The 14748-nt window shown below is 68.7% G+C and overlaps 2 protein-coding genes across 7 annotated transcripts; one reads left to right on the top strand and one right to left on the bottom strand.

Moving 5' to 3' along the window:
- The first annotated feature begins 37 nt into the window (after positions 1-37).
- Positions 38-6827, top strand: RNF214 (ring finger protein 214). The gene is made up of 14 exons (XM_074927210.1): positions 38-164; positions 258-486; positions 724-783; positions 1118-1258; positions 1912-2051; positions 3328-3424; positions 3742-3830; positions 4192-4282; positions 4555-4653; positions 4924-5300; positions 5440-5575; positions 5675-5785; positions 5957-6052; positions 6572-6827. The coding sequence occupies exons 1-14, from the start codon at positions 91-93 to the stop codon at positions 6635-6637; spliced, it is 1806 nt and encodes a 601-aa protein (XP_074783311.1). The 5' UTR covers positions 38-90; the 3' UTR covers positions 6638-6827.
- Positions 6828-6973: 146 nt separating this feature from the next.
- Positions 6974-14171, bottom strand: BACE1 (beta-secretase 1). Of its 6 annotated transcripts, none has more exons than XR_012635204.1 (10): positions 13770-14169; positions 10978-11066; positions 10654-10870; positions 10255-10392; positions 10027-10161; positions 9842-9943; positions 9581-9730; positions 9327-9498; positions 8097-9245; positions 6974-7799 (listed from the first exon to the last, which is right to left on the bottom strand). XR_012635204.1 is itself a non-coding variant. In XM_074927212.1 (10 exons), exons 1-9 carry the CDS (start codon positions 14016-14018, stop codon positions 9004-9006), a joined length of 1494 nt encoding a protein of 497 aa, XP_074783313.1. In that variant the 5' UTR covers positions 14019-14169; the 3' UTR covers positions 6974-7799; positions 8970-9003. The 6 variants fall into 6 exon arrangements, 5 of the variants coding, with proteins under 5 accessions (XP_074783313.1, XP_074783316.1, XP_074783315.1 ...); XM_074927212.1 differs by having other exon boundaries at positions 8970-9245; XM_074927215.1 differs by having other exon boundaries at positions 6974-9245; positions 10255-10317; positions 10786-10870; positions 13770-14171.
- Positions 14172-14748: the final 577 nt, after the last annotated feature.

Raw genomic sequence — 14748 nt, forward strand, 5'->3', positions numbered from 1 at the left:
GCGGCGCCGGAAGGGGCGGGGCGGCGGGGGCGCGGGCCGTGCCGCTCCGCTCCGCTCCCGGCCCGCTCGGCTCCGCGGCCCCGCGGCCCCATGGCGCTGGAGCAGGCGCAGGCCGACGGCCCCGCCGCCGCCCCGGCCCCGCCGCGACTCTGCGAGCCCGGCAGGTAGGTAGGCCCGGCGGGGCCGGGGCTGGGCCTGGGCCGGGGCCCGGCAGCGGCGCGGGCGGAGCGAGTGACCGAGCTGTTTGTTTCGCCCAGCGGGAGCGTCCTCTCCGCCCCGGAGAGCCCCAGCGAGGCGGCGCCGGCCGGCCCCGGCGGAGAGGCGGAGCCCGGCGCCCCCGGCCCGGCCCCGGCGCTGCCGGCGGCCGGCGGGGAGGGGGAGCCCGGGCCGGGCGGCGGGGGGGCCGCGGGGCAGAGCGGCGGGGCGGCGGAGGAGCCCGACCCGGAGGCGGCCCCCGCCAGGCCCTCGCAGACCATCGCGGTGCAGGTGGGTGCCCGCCGCCGCGGGGGTGCGGGGCTTTGGGCAGCGCCGTGTGTGAGCCCGGCTGGCTTCGGGGGCGCGGGTGCGGCGGTGCCGGCGGCCCGACCCCCCGCTTCCACCGGGCGTCAAGTAAAAGCGCGGCCCGAGGGTCGGTACGAGCCGCCGGCCGGAAACCGGGGTGCGGGTCCGGCCGGTCGCAGTGGAGCTGCGGGGGGGGCTGACAGCCATCGCCTCCCTTTGCAGACCGACTTCAAGACGACCGACATGGATGCGAGCACGGATCAGGATATCGAGAAGAACTTGGTGGGTATCGGAGCCCTGCGATCGGGCCCGGGCGGAGGAGCTGGCGCTGCGCTTCCCTCGGGGCGTTTTTCCTCATTAAAACGCCGGTTTTGGGGCTCCGACGCTGCTCTCCGTAAAGGAGGACGCGCAGGGCCAGGCGCAGCCGCAGGGGCCTCCCTTTGTCTTTTCTGGTCCAGAGAGCCCCGGTTTGAGAGCAGAAGCCCGTTAACCGCGGTTCTGGATGGTGGCACCTGCTGGGCTCTTACCCGCTGCTGAGCTTTCCCGCCCCTGTCTGCGCCCCCCTGAGACCGGGGCAAGGGGAAGGTTCTCCCTAAATTTCCACTCTCCGCTGCAGGACAAGATGATGTCCGAGAGGGCTTTGTTGAAGGAGCGTTACCAGGAGGTGTTGGACAAACAGAGGCAGGTGGAGAATCAGCTGCAGGTGCAGCTCAAGCAGCTCCAGCAGCGGCGGGAAGAAGAGATGAAGAACCACCAGGTATTTGGCGAAGGCGCGGTTCCGTTTATCGCCCGCTCGCACGGGGAGGGTGGGATCCCCGGCCTCGTGCAGCGGGGGGCAAACAGGCCCCGGCGCCGTTCCCCGCGTGTGCTGGGGACCAGCCCCGCCGCGGTTGGCAGGTCAGAACTCCCTCCTGACACGGCGCCCCGCACGCACATCAGCTCCCAGCGCTGATCCTGCGGCCTCTCTCCGGCAAGCGCGGCGCGTCCTTCCCGAGCGCCAACCGGCGGGAAGTGAGGAGAATCTCCCGTCTGATCGCTGGGGGCTCTGCGGCTCCCGGATCGCTGGGTTAAAGGAATTAATCGTGCTGGCCCTGCAGTAGCTCGTGTTAAGACAAAAGTGACCGTCCGTGGCCTCAATCTAACCCAGAGCAGAACTCGTTGCCCCTTGAAATCCTTCTAAAGAGGCGAGAGAACCTGCTGTTTAGGCCGTCTGTCTGTCTGTGTGTCTGTCTCCTGGGTTTCCTCGTTGTAGCCGCTCTATATCTTGTCTGGATCTATTCAAAAAGATTCTGATGATGCGTGTAATCTCATAATCTCCCTTCAATTAATCTAAAATAATAACGGATTTAAAACCAAAACTCGTACTGGAGAGTTTTGCTTTTTAATTGTGTGGTGCTTGTTCTGCTCTAGGAGATCCTGAAAGCGATTCAGGATGTTACGATCAAGCGAGAAGAGACGAAGAAGAAGATGGAGAAAGAAAAGAAGGAATTCTTGCAGAAAGAGCAGGACCTGAAGGCAGAAATTGAGAAGCTCTGCGAGAAAGGCAGAAGGTATTGGGACAGAAAAGAATTTATTTTGGGGGTGGGGGGAGGTATTGCTTAACCCTGGCTGAGCAGCAGAAGATCGCTTTGGCCGTTGTGGAAGCAGCGAGCGTGGGGGGGCGGCTGCGGCGGGGTCTGCGGCAGACAGAGCGCCTTTTGTTTGCACGAGGCCTCAAGAGGGGCTTTCGGGCGGCGGGTTCCCGCGTCCCCGCTCGGTGCGTGCAGGGCCGGCCCTCGGGAGGGGCAGCGTCACGGTGTGCCCCCAGCGAGCAGCGGCGAAGCACGTGTTGCGGGAGCGGCGCAGCTCCCTGCGGCAGGTTCTGGTTCTGTGCCACAGCCTTTGTGCAGGATCATGATACAGCGGAATTCTCGCTCCGGAGGACGGCGGCGGTCGCTTTCCAGCGCCGGGAGCGTGTGGCTGCGCCGCGGTGCCAGCGCGTCGTTCAAACCCGGGGCCGGCGGCGCCGCTGCCACAGCGGGCAGCTCCATCTGTCCTCCCTCCCCCGTGCAGGTTGCTGAAGGAGCAGGAGGAGAAGGAAAACAAGATTGCCTCGCTGATCGCGGAGCAGTCCGATGAGAAGTAAGGCTCTTCTCTGTTAGCAGATTATTGCTGAGGAATGCTCTTTTCCTTCCACTTGTTTTGCCTTGGAGCGCATCCACTGCTGCCGGCGGGGCAGGCTAGAGAGCTCTGAGGGTTTGAGCTGCTCCTCCAGCAGGCTGGTGCCCCCCAGTCTCTGGATTAAATCCTCTTTGCTCCTGGTCACAAGAGGCTCCTCAGTACTTGTGACATAATGAGCCCCTAAGGTTAGAGTTTACACTCAGTGGTTTGAAGCTGCCACCTCGGACTGAACTTCAGCTTCCCAGAATTAGGGCAAAGCTGCTTCTCGGTTCCCCACAGCTGCCCGGCTAAACTCGGGCCCACTCGGGTCTTGCAGAGCTGGGTGGAGAAGCTCGGGGTGCAGACAGACGCTCACACGACACAGGTGGAAAGGGCCAGACTCAGCTTCTCCGGGATCCGAGCGGCCGCGTCCCATGTGCCGGCTCAGAGCCGTGTGGCCCTGCCCGGCGCTGGGCCCGGGGCATTCCCTGCCCCTCACTTCGCCCCACGTGTTGGCTGTGGGGCAGCAGCTTGGGCTCGGGACGGTCCCTCGCGGGAGCTGCGGCCGGGGCCGGGCCGTGGGAGCTGCCGCCCTTCTGCGGGTCCCCCAGCTATGGGGGTCGACGGGGTTTTGGGGGGTTTGTCGGCCATCCTGAGCCTGAGCGGACGTGTCCTGGGCCTGTGCAGGCAGCTGTGGGAGATGGAGCTTGATAAGCTGAAGAACCAGCACAATGAGATCAACAGGAACATTCTGGAGGAGACGGAACGGGCCTGGAAGGCAGAGGTTAGTAGGTGCCGCCTCGCCTGCGGGGCGGGGGCCGAAGAGGCTCTTTAAGGCTCCGGGGTGCAGTGAACGACTGGGTGAAGTCAGGAGCAGCCAGGGACGAGGCTGAGCAGCCCTCGGTGGGACGAGAGAGGGGGTGGATAAACACGTATTGCTGCAGTAAACGTGGAAGTTGTAAAATTGTAATAATACCGGGTAAAATTGGTGATTGGGAGCGGCGCCCTGGCGTGGTAGCAAAGAGTTTGCCCTCACGGTCTGGCAGCGAGAAACGAGGGAGTACGAAAGCTGCTCCTCGTGGGGGGGCCTCTCTCTGCCAGATCCTGTCCCTGGAGAGCCGGAAGGAGCTGCTGGTGCTGAAACTAGAAGAAGCAGAAAAAGAAGCAGAGCTACACCTCACCTACCTCAAGTAAGTCCGTGTAGTCCCAGAAGGGGCAGGGAGCTCGGGGGTCCTGCCGTGCCCAGCTCCTCTGCCTCGGTGGTGCTGGAGGTTTGACCAGAGTAGTTTGAGGTTTCCTGTGGCTTTTGTGTTAAAGTAACGGGGTTCAGGAGTGCAGCGTGAGGGGTGTGGGGCTGTGCCTATCCCCCCGCACCGTCCGCCCGCCGGAGCTGCGCCGTGCTCTGGAGCTGCCGGCACTGCCGCGTCTCTGCCCGCGCTTCTGCCCCCTCGGCTGGGGTCAGGGAGCGCTGAGGGGGCGGGGGGGGGTGTGGGGCCTCAGCTGCTCCCACTGAGCACAGTTGCAAGTGGGAAAGTTCAGTTGTGCTTGCAGGTCTGCGCCGCCCACGCTGGAGACGATGAGGCCGAAGCAGGAGTGGGAGATGAGGCTGAACAGGATACGGATGACCAAGGAAAGCGTCCGAGTAAGTTCCCGCCGGATGGCACCAGCCTGGGGGAGGGCGCCGGGGCCCCTGCCCGTGATGTGGAGGCACCGCGTCGGGTTGATTGCCGAGGCCGTTACTGTCTTTCTCCCTCCAGGTCCTTTTTTATTCTCCTGACTCCTGGGGAACCAGACTGCGCCCGCTTCAGGGCCGGCAGCCGTTTGGGGCATCTGCCTGTTGTCGGCGCGTGATGCGCGGAACTTCCCCGGGCCCAGGCTCGGATAAACGTGTCTGTTCTTTTGCCTCTCTGCCAGGATCAGTTCAACGACCACATTCAGATGGTGAGAAACGGCACGAAGCTGAGCAGCCTCCCACAGATCCCGACCCCCACGCTGCCCCCCCCGCCCTCCGAGGTGAGTGCCTCTCCAGCGCCGCCGCTCGCTGCTGGGCGGGTGCTGCGGGGCCCTGGGGACAGCCCACACGATGCTCGTGTCGGGGGTCCTCTGCCTGCCCCCCCTCTGTCTCGTCCTGGCGGGGAGGGGGGGCCTGCCCCTGGCTGCAGGGAGAACGGCTGCCGGGGCCCGCGGCTCAGCCCGTGCCCCGTCTGGCTGTGGAGGAAGGTGCTGCCTTCGGGTGGGTTCTTCTAACCAGCCTTTCCCTCTCCCCCTGTTTTTCTTTCTCAGACAGATTTCATGCTGACGGCATTCCAGCCCAACCCCTCCCTTACTCCCCGGCTCCCGTTTCCCATCGGACCGGTCCCCGTTCCCATGGTGATGCCGAGCGCGGATCCTCGGGCACTCTCCTTTCCCCTCCTGAACCCCGCCATCTCGAGGCCCAACCAGCCCTCCCCGCCGCTCCCCGCTTCCCAGGGAAGAAACAGCCCGGTGGTGGCGTCGCTTCTCGGCACGCACAGCCCGCACGTGCCTCCCGCCGCCTCCATCCCTCCGCCGCCGGGCCTGGGCGGGGTCAGCGTCGCGCCGGAGTTCCACCGCCTGCAGCCGGCCGACAAGCTGGAGAAGCTGCTGGAGAAGCTCTTGGCTCGGTTTCCGCAGTGCAACAAGTACGTGTGGAGCGACGGTGGCGGCGCGAGGGGAAGGGCAGCCGCGCCGGGGCCCCGCGCTCTTCCCGCAGCGTTTCGGGGCGCCATCACCCCGCTCGGAGGGTCCCCCCGCCGCTCTGACGGGCCGCTCTCCGCGCAGGGCCCAGCTCACCAACATCCTGCAGCAGATCAAGACGGCCCGGAGGACCATGGCGGGGCTGACCATGGAGGAGCTGAACCAGCTGGTGGCGGCCAGGCTGGCGGAGCAGCAGGAGCGGGCGGCGGCCGGGGCGCAGGTGGGGGCCGGGCTGCTCACGGGGGGGCTGCTGAGGGGGACGAGGAGCTGGCAGGGTGGCGCAGGGTGACACAGCTGTCCTTTCCTCGCCACGCTGCAGCCTCTCGGTCGGATCAGGGCGCCCATGTTCTCGGCTCCGCTGCCCCAGATCAGCACGCCCATGTTCCTGCCCCCGGCCCAGGTGGCGGCGTACCCCGGCACGGCCTCGCACGTAAGGCTTCGGGGCTTTCCCGGGCGCCTCGTCCCCCCCGGGGGAGCGGAGGGGTGCGGCCCTGGGGCCTTGGTGCTCCGGGGCGGGAGGAGGGGACCGCCTGCGGGGGGAGGGAGGAGCTGGGCGAGTGGCCCCCAGCCGTGGGTCCTGACCTCCGTGCCCCTTCCCCAGAGCCCGGCTGCCTGCAAGCTGTGTCTGATGTGCCAGAAGCTCGTGCAGCCCGGCGACCTGCACCCCATGGCCTGCTCCCACGCGCTGCACAAGGAGGTGAGTGCGTCCCCGGCGCATCGCTGCTCCCTCCTGCCCTGGGCCTGCGCCGGGAGAGGGGAAGGAGCAAGAAACACCTTCTCTGCGTCCAGCCGGCCCCGAGCAGCCCTTGGGGGGGGCTTCGGGCACCGTCCGTCCGTGCTGCTGCCCTGTGCCTGTTGCTGCGGGGGCTGGATGCCAGCCTCTGCCTCCTGGCTCGGGAAGGACCCGGAGCACGGGGCTGCACGCGGGAGCTCTTGGGAAGAGGCAGAGACTTGCCGGCTGCCGTGCTTGGCGGAGGCAAAGCCCTCGTCCCAACGGCTCTGGGGCCTCCAGCAGCCACCGAGGAAAAGGAAAGCGGCATCTCGAGGAGGGGCTGGTGCTCTGCCGGGCCGGGGGCTCCCTCCACGGGGCGGCCGTTGGGTGGGGGCTGTCGCTAAGGCGCAAAAGAAACGGGTGCCCCTCGCCGTTCGGGAAGAGCAAGGTCAGGCCCTGCTCCGAGCTGTGCCGGCGGCTCCTGACTAATCCTCTCTCTTGCAGTGCATCAAATTCTGGGCGCAAAACAACACAAACGACACTTGTCCCTTTTGTCCAAGTCTCAAATGACGGCGACGCCAACAGAGCGGCCCCGCGGGAGGAGTTGCTGTGAATAGACAGGATCGGTTCTAAGATTTCTACAGTTCTATATTTATACGACCATGTATACACATGTACATTTTTATTATATAGGTAATGTGTGTATAGAAAGTCTGTATACATACAAATTCATAAATAAAGTGTGTATATTATGCAGTGATTTGGTGCTGCTCCTCCTCCTTTAGCTGGTGGCCCTGCTGCCTGCCTCGCAGAGTGCGGCCCCGACCCCTGTCCCCCCTCTTCCCCCCCAGCCCCCTCCCTGCCCCACAGCCCCCCTCTGGGCAACACACAGGGCGCAGAGGAGCGTTTCAGGTGGCTGTTTTTTTTTTTTAATGTAATAATAATTTACCGTGTTCACATTCATTGCTCTTACACAGACAAGAGGTTACAGGGTGCTGAGGCCGGGGCGAGGGCCGGTGGGCACCGCAGCCCCGGGGAGGGAGCGCCCCGGTGGCTCTAGAGAACCGGCCTCACGCCAGTCCCGCCGGCCCCTCTCCTTCCCGGCGCGGGCAGCTGCCCCGGCCCTTCCTCCATGGATTCCGGTGGGATTAGGGGGTGCTCAGCACCGCTTCAAACCTTCCACTTGCACTGCAGAATTTTTTTCACCCCCCGCGTTCGCAGTCTGCGGCTCAAATCCGGCGCCTCTGCCTCGGGGCTGGAATTTGGCTGCGGGCCCAAGCCTTCCCCGCAGCCGCCGGGGTTTAAGGCAGCGGGCCGCACGGGCTCTGGGGGGGCCGGGGGGGAGCTGGAGGCCGACGGGTGCGGGGCTGTTGCGGCGGTGCCTCTCCTACACCGCGTGCGTCTCCTCCCGCGGCCTCGCGCGCCGGCTCCTTTTCGAGGCGAGGCTGAACTGCAGGCTGTGGTTAACGAGCCTCGTGCTTGGCGCTGCCGCAGAGCTCCAGCCCCTCGCCCCGGCCCCGCCGCAGCCCCCGGCTTCGCTCGCCGTTGCGTTACCCGACGGCGGCGGGAGAACAGAGCGCTGTCCCCTCTGCGCCGGCCGAGCAGCGGGGAGCACCGCGGTCCCAGCCGCCCGCGCTGGGGGAGAGAGGGGGAGCCCGCAGCAGCCTCCTCTCCCCGGGGCACGGCGGGACACGGGGACAGGGTCCTGGCACCCCGGAAAATCCTCCCTGGGCTGTAGGAACGCGGCGAGGTCAGAGTCGCCTCCCGCTGCCCTCTGGTGCTGCCACCACCTCCCCCTAAAGCAACCCCGGCCCCCTGCGAGCCCCCCCGCGGCACAGCGAGCCCTGGCCCTCGGACTGAGCAGGGGGCTAAAAATGTTTACAAAAAACAACCCCAAACGAAACAGGACCAAACGCCCTAATGTTGGGTTTGGAACAGTGGCTTTCAGCGCTAGAATTAAAAATATAGATATACGTCTGTATTGTACAGGTGAGAAGCGACCGTTATTTGTACACCCGGGGGGACACACCTGCTATGTACACGCTCTGATCCAGCTGCACTACCAGTGACTCGCGTTATATATATATAAAAAAAAAAAAAAGAAAATAAATACAACCACGTGTTTAAAAACCAATAAACGCTGCAGCCCCCACCTGTCCCCAGGGTGGCTCGGACGTGGGGGCAGGAGCCGGGGCCCGGCCGGGCCACCTGGACTGGGAGCGGCTGTGCCCGGCGGCGAGCGGGGGCCGCGGGCGGGGGCTGCCGAGCCCGGCGCTGGCTCCCCTATGGCTTTCGAAGGGGCGGGTGGGCTGGGGAGCGGCTGGCGCCGGGGCCTTCGCTCGCTCCTGCCGGCGGTTTCTGGGGGCAGCGGGCGGCGTGGGGCGCGCGGGGGACACTGCGGCCGTCCCTCCCCACGGCCCCCAGCCCGGAGGGCAGCAGCCGGCGGCTCCTCGCGGAGCGGCTGACGCTGGGGGGCGGCGAGCCAAAGTGGAGCAGGGAGAGGGGGGGCGCAGGGAGGCCTGGGGCCAGCAGCAGCACGAGGGGCAGCTGGGGAGGGCAGGGGAAACCCCCTGGGAAGCGCCGGCACAAGCGGGAGGGGAGGGAGAGCCCTGCCTCGGGCCCTGCGCGGCCGCCGCCGAAAACCCGGGGCTGGGGCCAGCGCAGCACCAGGCCCAGCTCCCTGCCCCGAGAGCCGCGGCCGCCCGGGCCGGGGAGGGCCGGCGGGGCGTGGGGAGATGCTACCCCCAACCCCCGGGACGGGGCTGCTGCGCTCCCGGGCCACCCGCGGGCACCGAGCGCCCCGGGGCCCGGGCTGAGGGTCTGAGCTCCCCAGGCTGCCGCCCTGGCGCCGCGCCCCAGGCCCCCCAGGGGGGACGCGCGTCTCCCCGCCCCGCTGCCTCACCTGCGGCCCCCGGGGCTGCCCCCACGCCCGGCCGTCACTTCAGCAAGGATATGTCGTCGGCGAAGTCGTCGTGGTCGCGCCGCAGGCAGTGGAAGCAGCGCCACTGGAACACCATGAGGCAGAGGGGCAGCATGAAGAGGGCGCAGATGGCCGCCATGACGTAGGCGATGGTCATCAGGGTGGACTCGTCCGTCTGCGGGATGTTGTAGCCGCAGTCCTCCATGTTGGAGTGCAGGTAGGGTCCCTCCACGGCGGCCATCCGGAACTCGTCGTGCACTGCGGGCGGGAGGAGGCAGAGCTCTGGCCACCGCCCGCCCGCGGCCCCCCACCTCTCCCAGCCCCGGGCGCAGCCCTCACCGTGGCAGGCGCTGACGGCGAAGCCGATGCGCTTACGGGCACGGTCAAAGACAACGTAGAAGCCTTCCATGATAACGGCGCCCATGACGGTGCCCGTGGAGGACTGGGAGATGGCGAACTTGTAGCAGTCGTCCTGCGAGGTGGCCACGTCCTCCACGGGGCGCAGGTATTGCTGCGGGGGCAGAGGGGCCGTCGGGCACGGGGACGGAGCAGAGCTGCCCGCCCTGCGCCCGCCCGGCCCGGCCAGCGCTCACCTGGGGCAGGATGGTGATCCGGAAGGACTGGTTGGTGGCCTCCCCCATCAGGTAGAGGGACAGGACGGGGAAGATGTGCCAGGGGGTGGTGCCGACCTGCCAGCAAACCAGCTGCTCCCCCAGCCAGAAGCCGTCCGGGAACTTCTCCGTCTGCCGGAGGGAAGCGGAGGTGAGCGGGGCCGTGCCGGGCCGCAGTGGCCGTGCTCAGGCGGGCGCCGGGCGGCTGCGCTGCCCCCGGCCCCGGGGACGGTTTTCACTGACCGAAGACGCCGTTTTGATGGATTTGACCGCAGCCTCAAACACCTTCTTGGGCAGGCGGAGGTTGGTGGTCCCGCTGTCCACGATACTCTTGTCGTAGTTGTACTGGGGGCAGCAGAGGAGTGAGCCAGGCGCCAGCCCCGCTCCCCGCCGCCCCCTCGCCCCGAGGTTCCCCGGCCGCCCCTCACCTCCTTGCAGTCCATGTGGAGGTCCTGCCCGTTGACCTCCAGCTTGACGATGATGACCTCGTAGTACCACTCCTTCCGGATGGGCGTGTACCAGATGTCACCCACGTACAGCGAGCGGTCGATGCCGCCGATGATCTGCGGCCGACAGCCGACGGCGTTGCCGTCAGCTCCGGCCAGGGCAGGGCCCCCCAGCAGCCCCCCGGCCCCCTGCTGCCCCCGGGCTCTCACCATGCTGCCCCCCACCGACGCCAGCGCCTCCGTCTCGTTGGGGGAGAAGCCTGCCCCGCAAAGCTGGAGTGAGAAGATGTTGGGCACCCGGGTCTGCTTCACCAGCGAGTCGAAGAAGGGCTCCAGGCTGTCGTCGGGCTGGTGGGAGGAGAAAGCGGAGGCGGGACAGGGGTGCGTCAGCACTACCCCTTCTCCGGGGGCTCCCTGCGCCCAGAGGGGCTCCCCTCGCAGCGGCTGCCGTGCCCCCGGGGGTCCCGGCTCCGCGTGCTGTCACGGCCAGGCTCAAGGGTGCTACGAGCCAGGCCCCGGGGACCGACTGCGAGGCGGCGGAACCCTGCTGGGAGGGAGGCAGCAGGGCCGGGCAGAGCTGGGACCAAGCGGCTGCCAGCCAGGACTCACCCGGGCGATCTCGGCGTAGGCCAGCCCCAGGATCCCCTCCCAGTTGGAGCCGTTGATGAAGAATTTGTCCGACTCCGTGATGGCAGCGATGTTGGCTCTGACGGTGACGTTGGGGCCGTGGGGGATGGTGACGAGGTCGGTGCCCAGCTCCCCTTCCCACTTGCCCTGCGTGTAGGGCACATACACGCCCTTCCGCAGGTCGCGGTAGGTGCTGGACCTGCAATGGCATCGAGGAGGCCGAGTGAGGCTGGTGTGGAGGGGAGCGGGTGACCGCGGGCACGCGGAGCGGTGGCTGTGCTCTCCGTGTCCCCCCAACATACTCACAGCTGCCGCTGGTAGTATCTGCGGAGGAAGGGGTGAGGCGCAGCTCCCACAGCGAAGTTACTGCTCCCTGTGTCCACCAGGATATTCAGCTGGAGAAGGAAGAGAGGCAGAGAGGCTCAGGACCGCAGCGGGACCCGGCCGTACCGCCCGTCCCGCTCGCTCTGGCACCGCGGAACTGCCTTCCCCATTCCCCCGCCTGGCACACGGTGGCTGCTGGACCTGGGCTCAGCCCTCCCGCCCAGGGCCGGGACACGCCCGGGCAGCGGGCAGAGGGACGGGCAGAGGGACGGGCAGGGAGGCTGCCCTGGGGCCGGCTGCAGTCGGGGGGGCCCCAGGACGGATGCCGTGCGGCGGCGCCAAGCCCCGAGCCGAGCAGGGGCCCCCTTCTGCCGTGCCCAGAGACAGCTCAGAGACACTGTGCGAGAGGACGCGGTGCCAGGCGGGAGTCAGCGACATCGGGGCGTTGCACAAGGAGCAAACGCTGTCCGGCACAGCGCAAACAGAGCGTGAGGTCTCGCAGCACCGCGCGGCCTCGGCCCCCGCCGCCCCGGGCAGGACTCGGCCAGCGCCTGGCGGGAGGGAGCAGCAGCGGGACGGGGCGCCCGGGCTCCCCTGGCCGGCAAACCTCGTGTGCTCGCCCACCTGGCCAGGACGGAGGGTACCCGAGCCACCGCCGGCTGCTGGGGCTGCTCAGGGGCCGCCCACACGCCGAGCTCTGCTCCCGATCCCCTCCCGCCCGCGCCCCGGATTACGAGCCCACGGGCAGGCTTTGGCAAACGTCCCGCCGGCAGGGCCGGCAGCGGGTCAGCCGCATCCTGCGCCCAGCTGAGGCCTGCCCGCGGCCCCGCCGCCTGGCCAGCGGGGATCACTGGAGCCCAACCTTCCCCTGGCAACCCGGCACCCGCAGCCGGCGGCGCTGCGCCCGGCCGGTTCCATCTGACGGGGCGTTAGGGGCCCTGTGCTCCAGGCAGCCGCTCTCCGCTGACCCCTGGGGCACCCGCTGGGTTCGGCTCTCCCTGGAGAAAGACCTGCCGAGCTGACGCTGCAGGCAGAGGAAGGCTTTTGCTCTCGCCCTCAGCGGCACCGAGCCTCTGCCGTCTGTCCTGAAGCTGCTCGCCTCTTCCCCGGGTCTCTAGGAAGCAGCTGGGCTTGGGGAGCCTGGCGTGAGCGTGCAGCACAGCCAACGCGCTAAGGGACGCGCAGCGCGAGAGCAATTAACTGCTGGCGGTGGCTTCGCAGCACGGCACGGCTCAGAACCAGAATGAAAGCGCAACAGAATAAAGAAACTGCCTTGCCAGCACCGGGAAGGTGGCAGGAAAAGCGAGGAGGGAGATGGACTGCGGGGGAGAGCCCGACCACACGTGGGCCTTTGAGAAGGGTACGCGCACCCCCACGGATAAGCACCCTCACCGATTTCTGCGTATGCGCAGCCACAGCCTTTCACGTGAACCTTTTAATCCCATTACAACGCCCCGAGGGATTTTGCTCCAGCACACACACGCACACGCACCACGTTCGCGTTTGGAAGGAGTCCAAGGCCGGAGGACGCGGCCCAAAAGGGCGACTGGCCTGGACCCGCACGGCTGCCTGGAAACAGGTGGTTCGCACGGAAATTACCGGGCGGCCACGACACGTGGCAGGCCCCAGGCAAAAGATGACGAAATAGCGTTTCAAGCCCGATTTTTTGAAATCATCTCCTCCATTTTTGCCTAAGCGTACCCTGCTAGAGCAGGGAACAATTCCCTGGCGCACAGGGACAACAGGAAAGCCGTGGGAGAGAGCCAACCTCTGCGGCGGTGTCTCTCGCGTGTCGCTGCCCCCGCCACGCGCGCAGAGCCGTGCTGGGACCCGGGACGGAGCCAGCCCAGGGGAAACACCAGCCTTTATTTCCGAGTCGGTGCGGGCCTGGCAGCCTACGCAGCGAGCCGGGGGAGCCCGGCCTGTGCCGGGAGGAACACGGACCCTCGAGCGCCGAGCTGCCCCCCCGGCCCTGCTGCTGGCGGCAGCACGGGCGAGCGTCTGGGCGCAAGAGGACTCGCCAGCAGGAACTAGCACCGTGTCCCCCAGAAAAGACGGGGGGAGCTGGTCTACCCTGGGCTGCACAGCCAGCACCTGGCCCCCAGCACCCATCCTGTCCCCAGCGCGGGGGCAGACGGTGCCAGGCGCGAGAGCCGGGCAGCGCCGCTCGGGGACACGAGGGACGGGGGCAAGAAGGCGGAGATGGCGCAGGGCCCGGGGAAGCACCAGCTCCCGCTCCGCCGGCCCCCGCTCCGCACTGTGCCGCCGAGCCCTGCGCAGCGCCAACCGCACGGGAGCCCCGAGGAGAGCCCCGAGGAAAGCGAGCTCGGCAGACTCTGCCAGGCCGGGAGCGGCTCGCAGAGCCAGGCGGGCAGCAGCCGGTGCCGGGGCTCGGCCGTGCGCTTCCTTCGTGGCCGCACAGGCCCGCTGCGGGCAGAAGGACGGGCACCGGCCCGCCGCGTCCCCACGCCCTGGCCACCCACAGACCGGCCAGCTCCTGCACGGGGGCAGCCTTCGCCTGGGGAGGGACGGAGGGGCGCGGGACGGAGGGGCGCGGGATGGGGTCGGCCTGCGTGGCTCACACAGCACCCGCCCGCCTCGCCCCAGCACGCCCGGGCAGCCCGTCTGACACCGGGGCGAGGCGGGGGTCACCTTGGGCGGGCGCCCGCGGCCAGCTTCTGCCAAACGCGGGGGAAAACGCATCCCAGGGGCATCACGGCGACGCGACCGCGGGCTCGGCCGCGGGGGCAACCCCGCACCCCCCGGGCCCGTACCTTCTGCGGGGGGCTGCCCACCGTCATCTCCACGTAGTAGCCCTGCCCGGACTTGCCCCGCAGGTTGTCGATCATCTCCACGAAGCTGCCGCCGCCCCGCTCGGCCTCCTCCGGCGCCCGGCGCGCCCGGGGGCCCGGCGGCGGGGCCGCGCCGCCCCGCAGCGGCAGCCGGATGCGCGGCGGGGCCGGGCGGGCGCGCAGGGCGGCCGCCCCCAGCCACAGCAGCAGCCAGGGCCAGGCGGCCGCCATCGCCGCAGCGCTCCGCCGCACCGGGCGGCTCCCCGCCCCGGAAAGCCCTCCTCCCCGCGGGCGGGGGATGGGGCCTAACGGGCCCGCAGCGCCCCGCGCCTCGGCCGGGCGGCCGCGCCGGGGCCGAGCGGGGCGGCGGGCATGGCGGCGCGGCGCTCCCCGCCCCGGAAAGCCCGCCCGCGCCCGCCGGCCGGCGGAAGCGCTTGCGGGCGCCCGGAGCGACCGGGCCCGGCGCGGCCTCACCGCCCCCCCCCCCCCCGCCCCGGGCCGGGCCGTGCCGGGCAAGGCGTCGCCATGGCAACGCGCGGCAGCACCCGCCCCGCCCGGACTGCAGCTCCCGGCAGAAGCCGCGGCACTGTGACGTCATCAGCCCGGCGTCGCCATGGCAACGCGCGGCAGCACCCGCCCCGCCCGGACGGCAGCTCCCGGCACAAGCCGCGGCACTGTGACGTCACAGCCCGGCGTCGCCATGGCAACGCGCGCAGCACCCGCCCCGCCCGGACGGCAGCTCCCGGCACAAGCCGCGGCACTGTGACGTCACAGCCCGGCGCCGCCGCCGGCCAATCCGGCGCCGGGCGGCCGCCGCCGGCCAATGGCGTCGAGGCGGGGGCGGGCCGCGCCGTTGCCAGGGAACCGCGCCCCGGAAGCGGCGGCGGCGCGTCCCCGGGCAACCGCGGGAGTCCCCGGTGAGCGGGGCCGGGGCCAGTCGCGGCGCGGACGCGGGAGACGG

This window comes from Athene noctua, chromosome 26 (assembly GCF_965140245.1).
Source record: "Athene noctua chromosome 26, bAthNoc1.hap1.1, whole genome shotgun sequence".
NCBI classification, from domain to species: domain Eukaryota; kingdom Metazoa; phylum Chordata; class Aves; order Strigiformes; family Strigidae; genus Athene; species Athene noctua.

Coding starts and splice junctions, on each gene's coding strand:
- BACE1 (XM_074927212.1), bottom strand. CDS start 14,018: ATGGCGGCCGCCTGGCCCTGGCTGCTGCTGTGGCTGGGGGCGGCCGCC. Junction 9,499..9,580: donor GGATCACCATCCTGCCCCAG/GTGAGCGCTGGC, acceptor CTGCCCCCGCAG/CAATACCTGCGCCCCGTGGA. Junction 9,246..9,326: donor CGCCGTCAGCGCCTGCCACG/GTGAGGGCTGCG, acceptor TCCCGCCCGCAG/TGCACGACGAGTTCCGGATG.
- RNF214 (XM_074927210.1), top strand. CDS start 91: ATGGCGCTGGAGCAGGCGCAGGCCGACGGCCCCGCCGCCGCCCCGGCC. Junction 1,259..1,911: donor AAGAGATGAAGAACCACCAG/GTATTTGGCGAA, acceptor GTTCTGCTCTAG/GAGATCCTGAAAGCGATTCA. Junction 4,654..4,923: donor TGCCCCCCCCGCCCTCCGAG/GTGAGTGCCTCT, acceptor TTTCTTTCTCAG/ACAGATTTCATGCTGACGGC.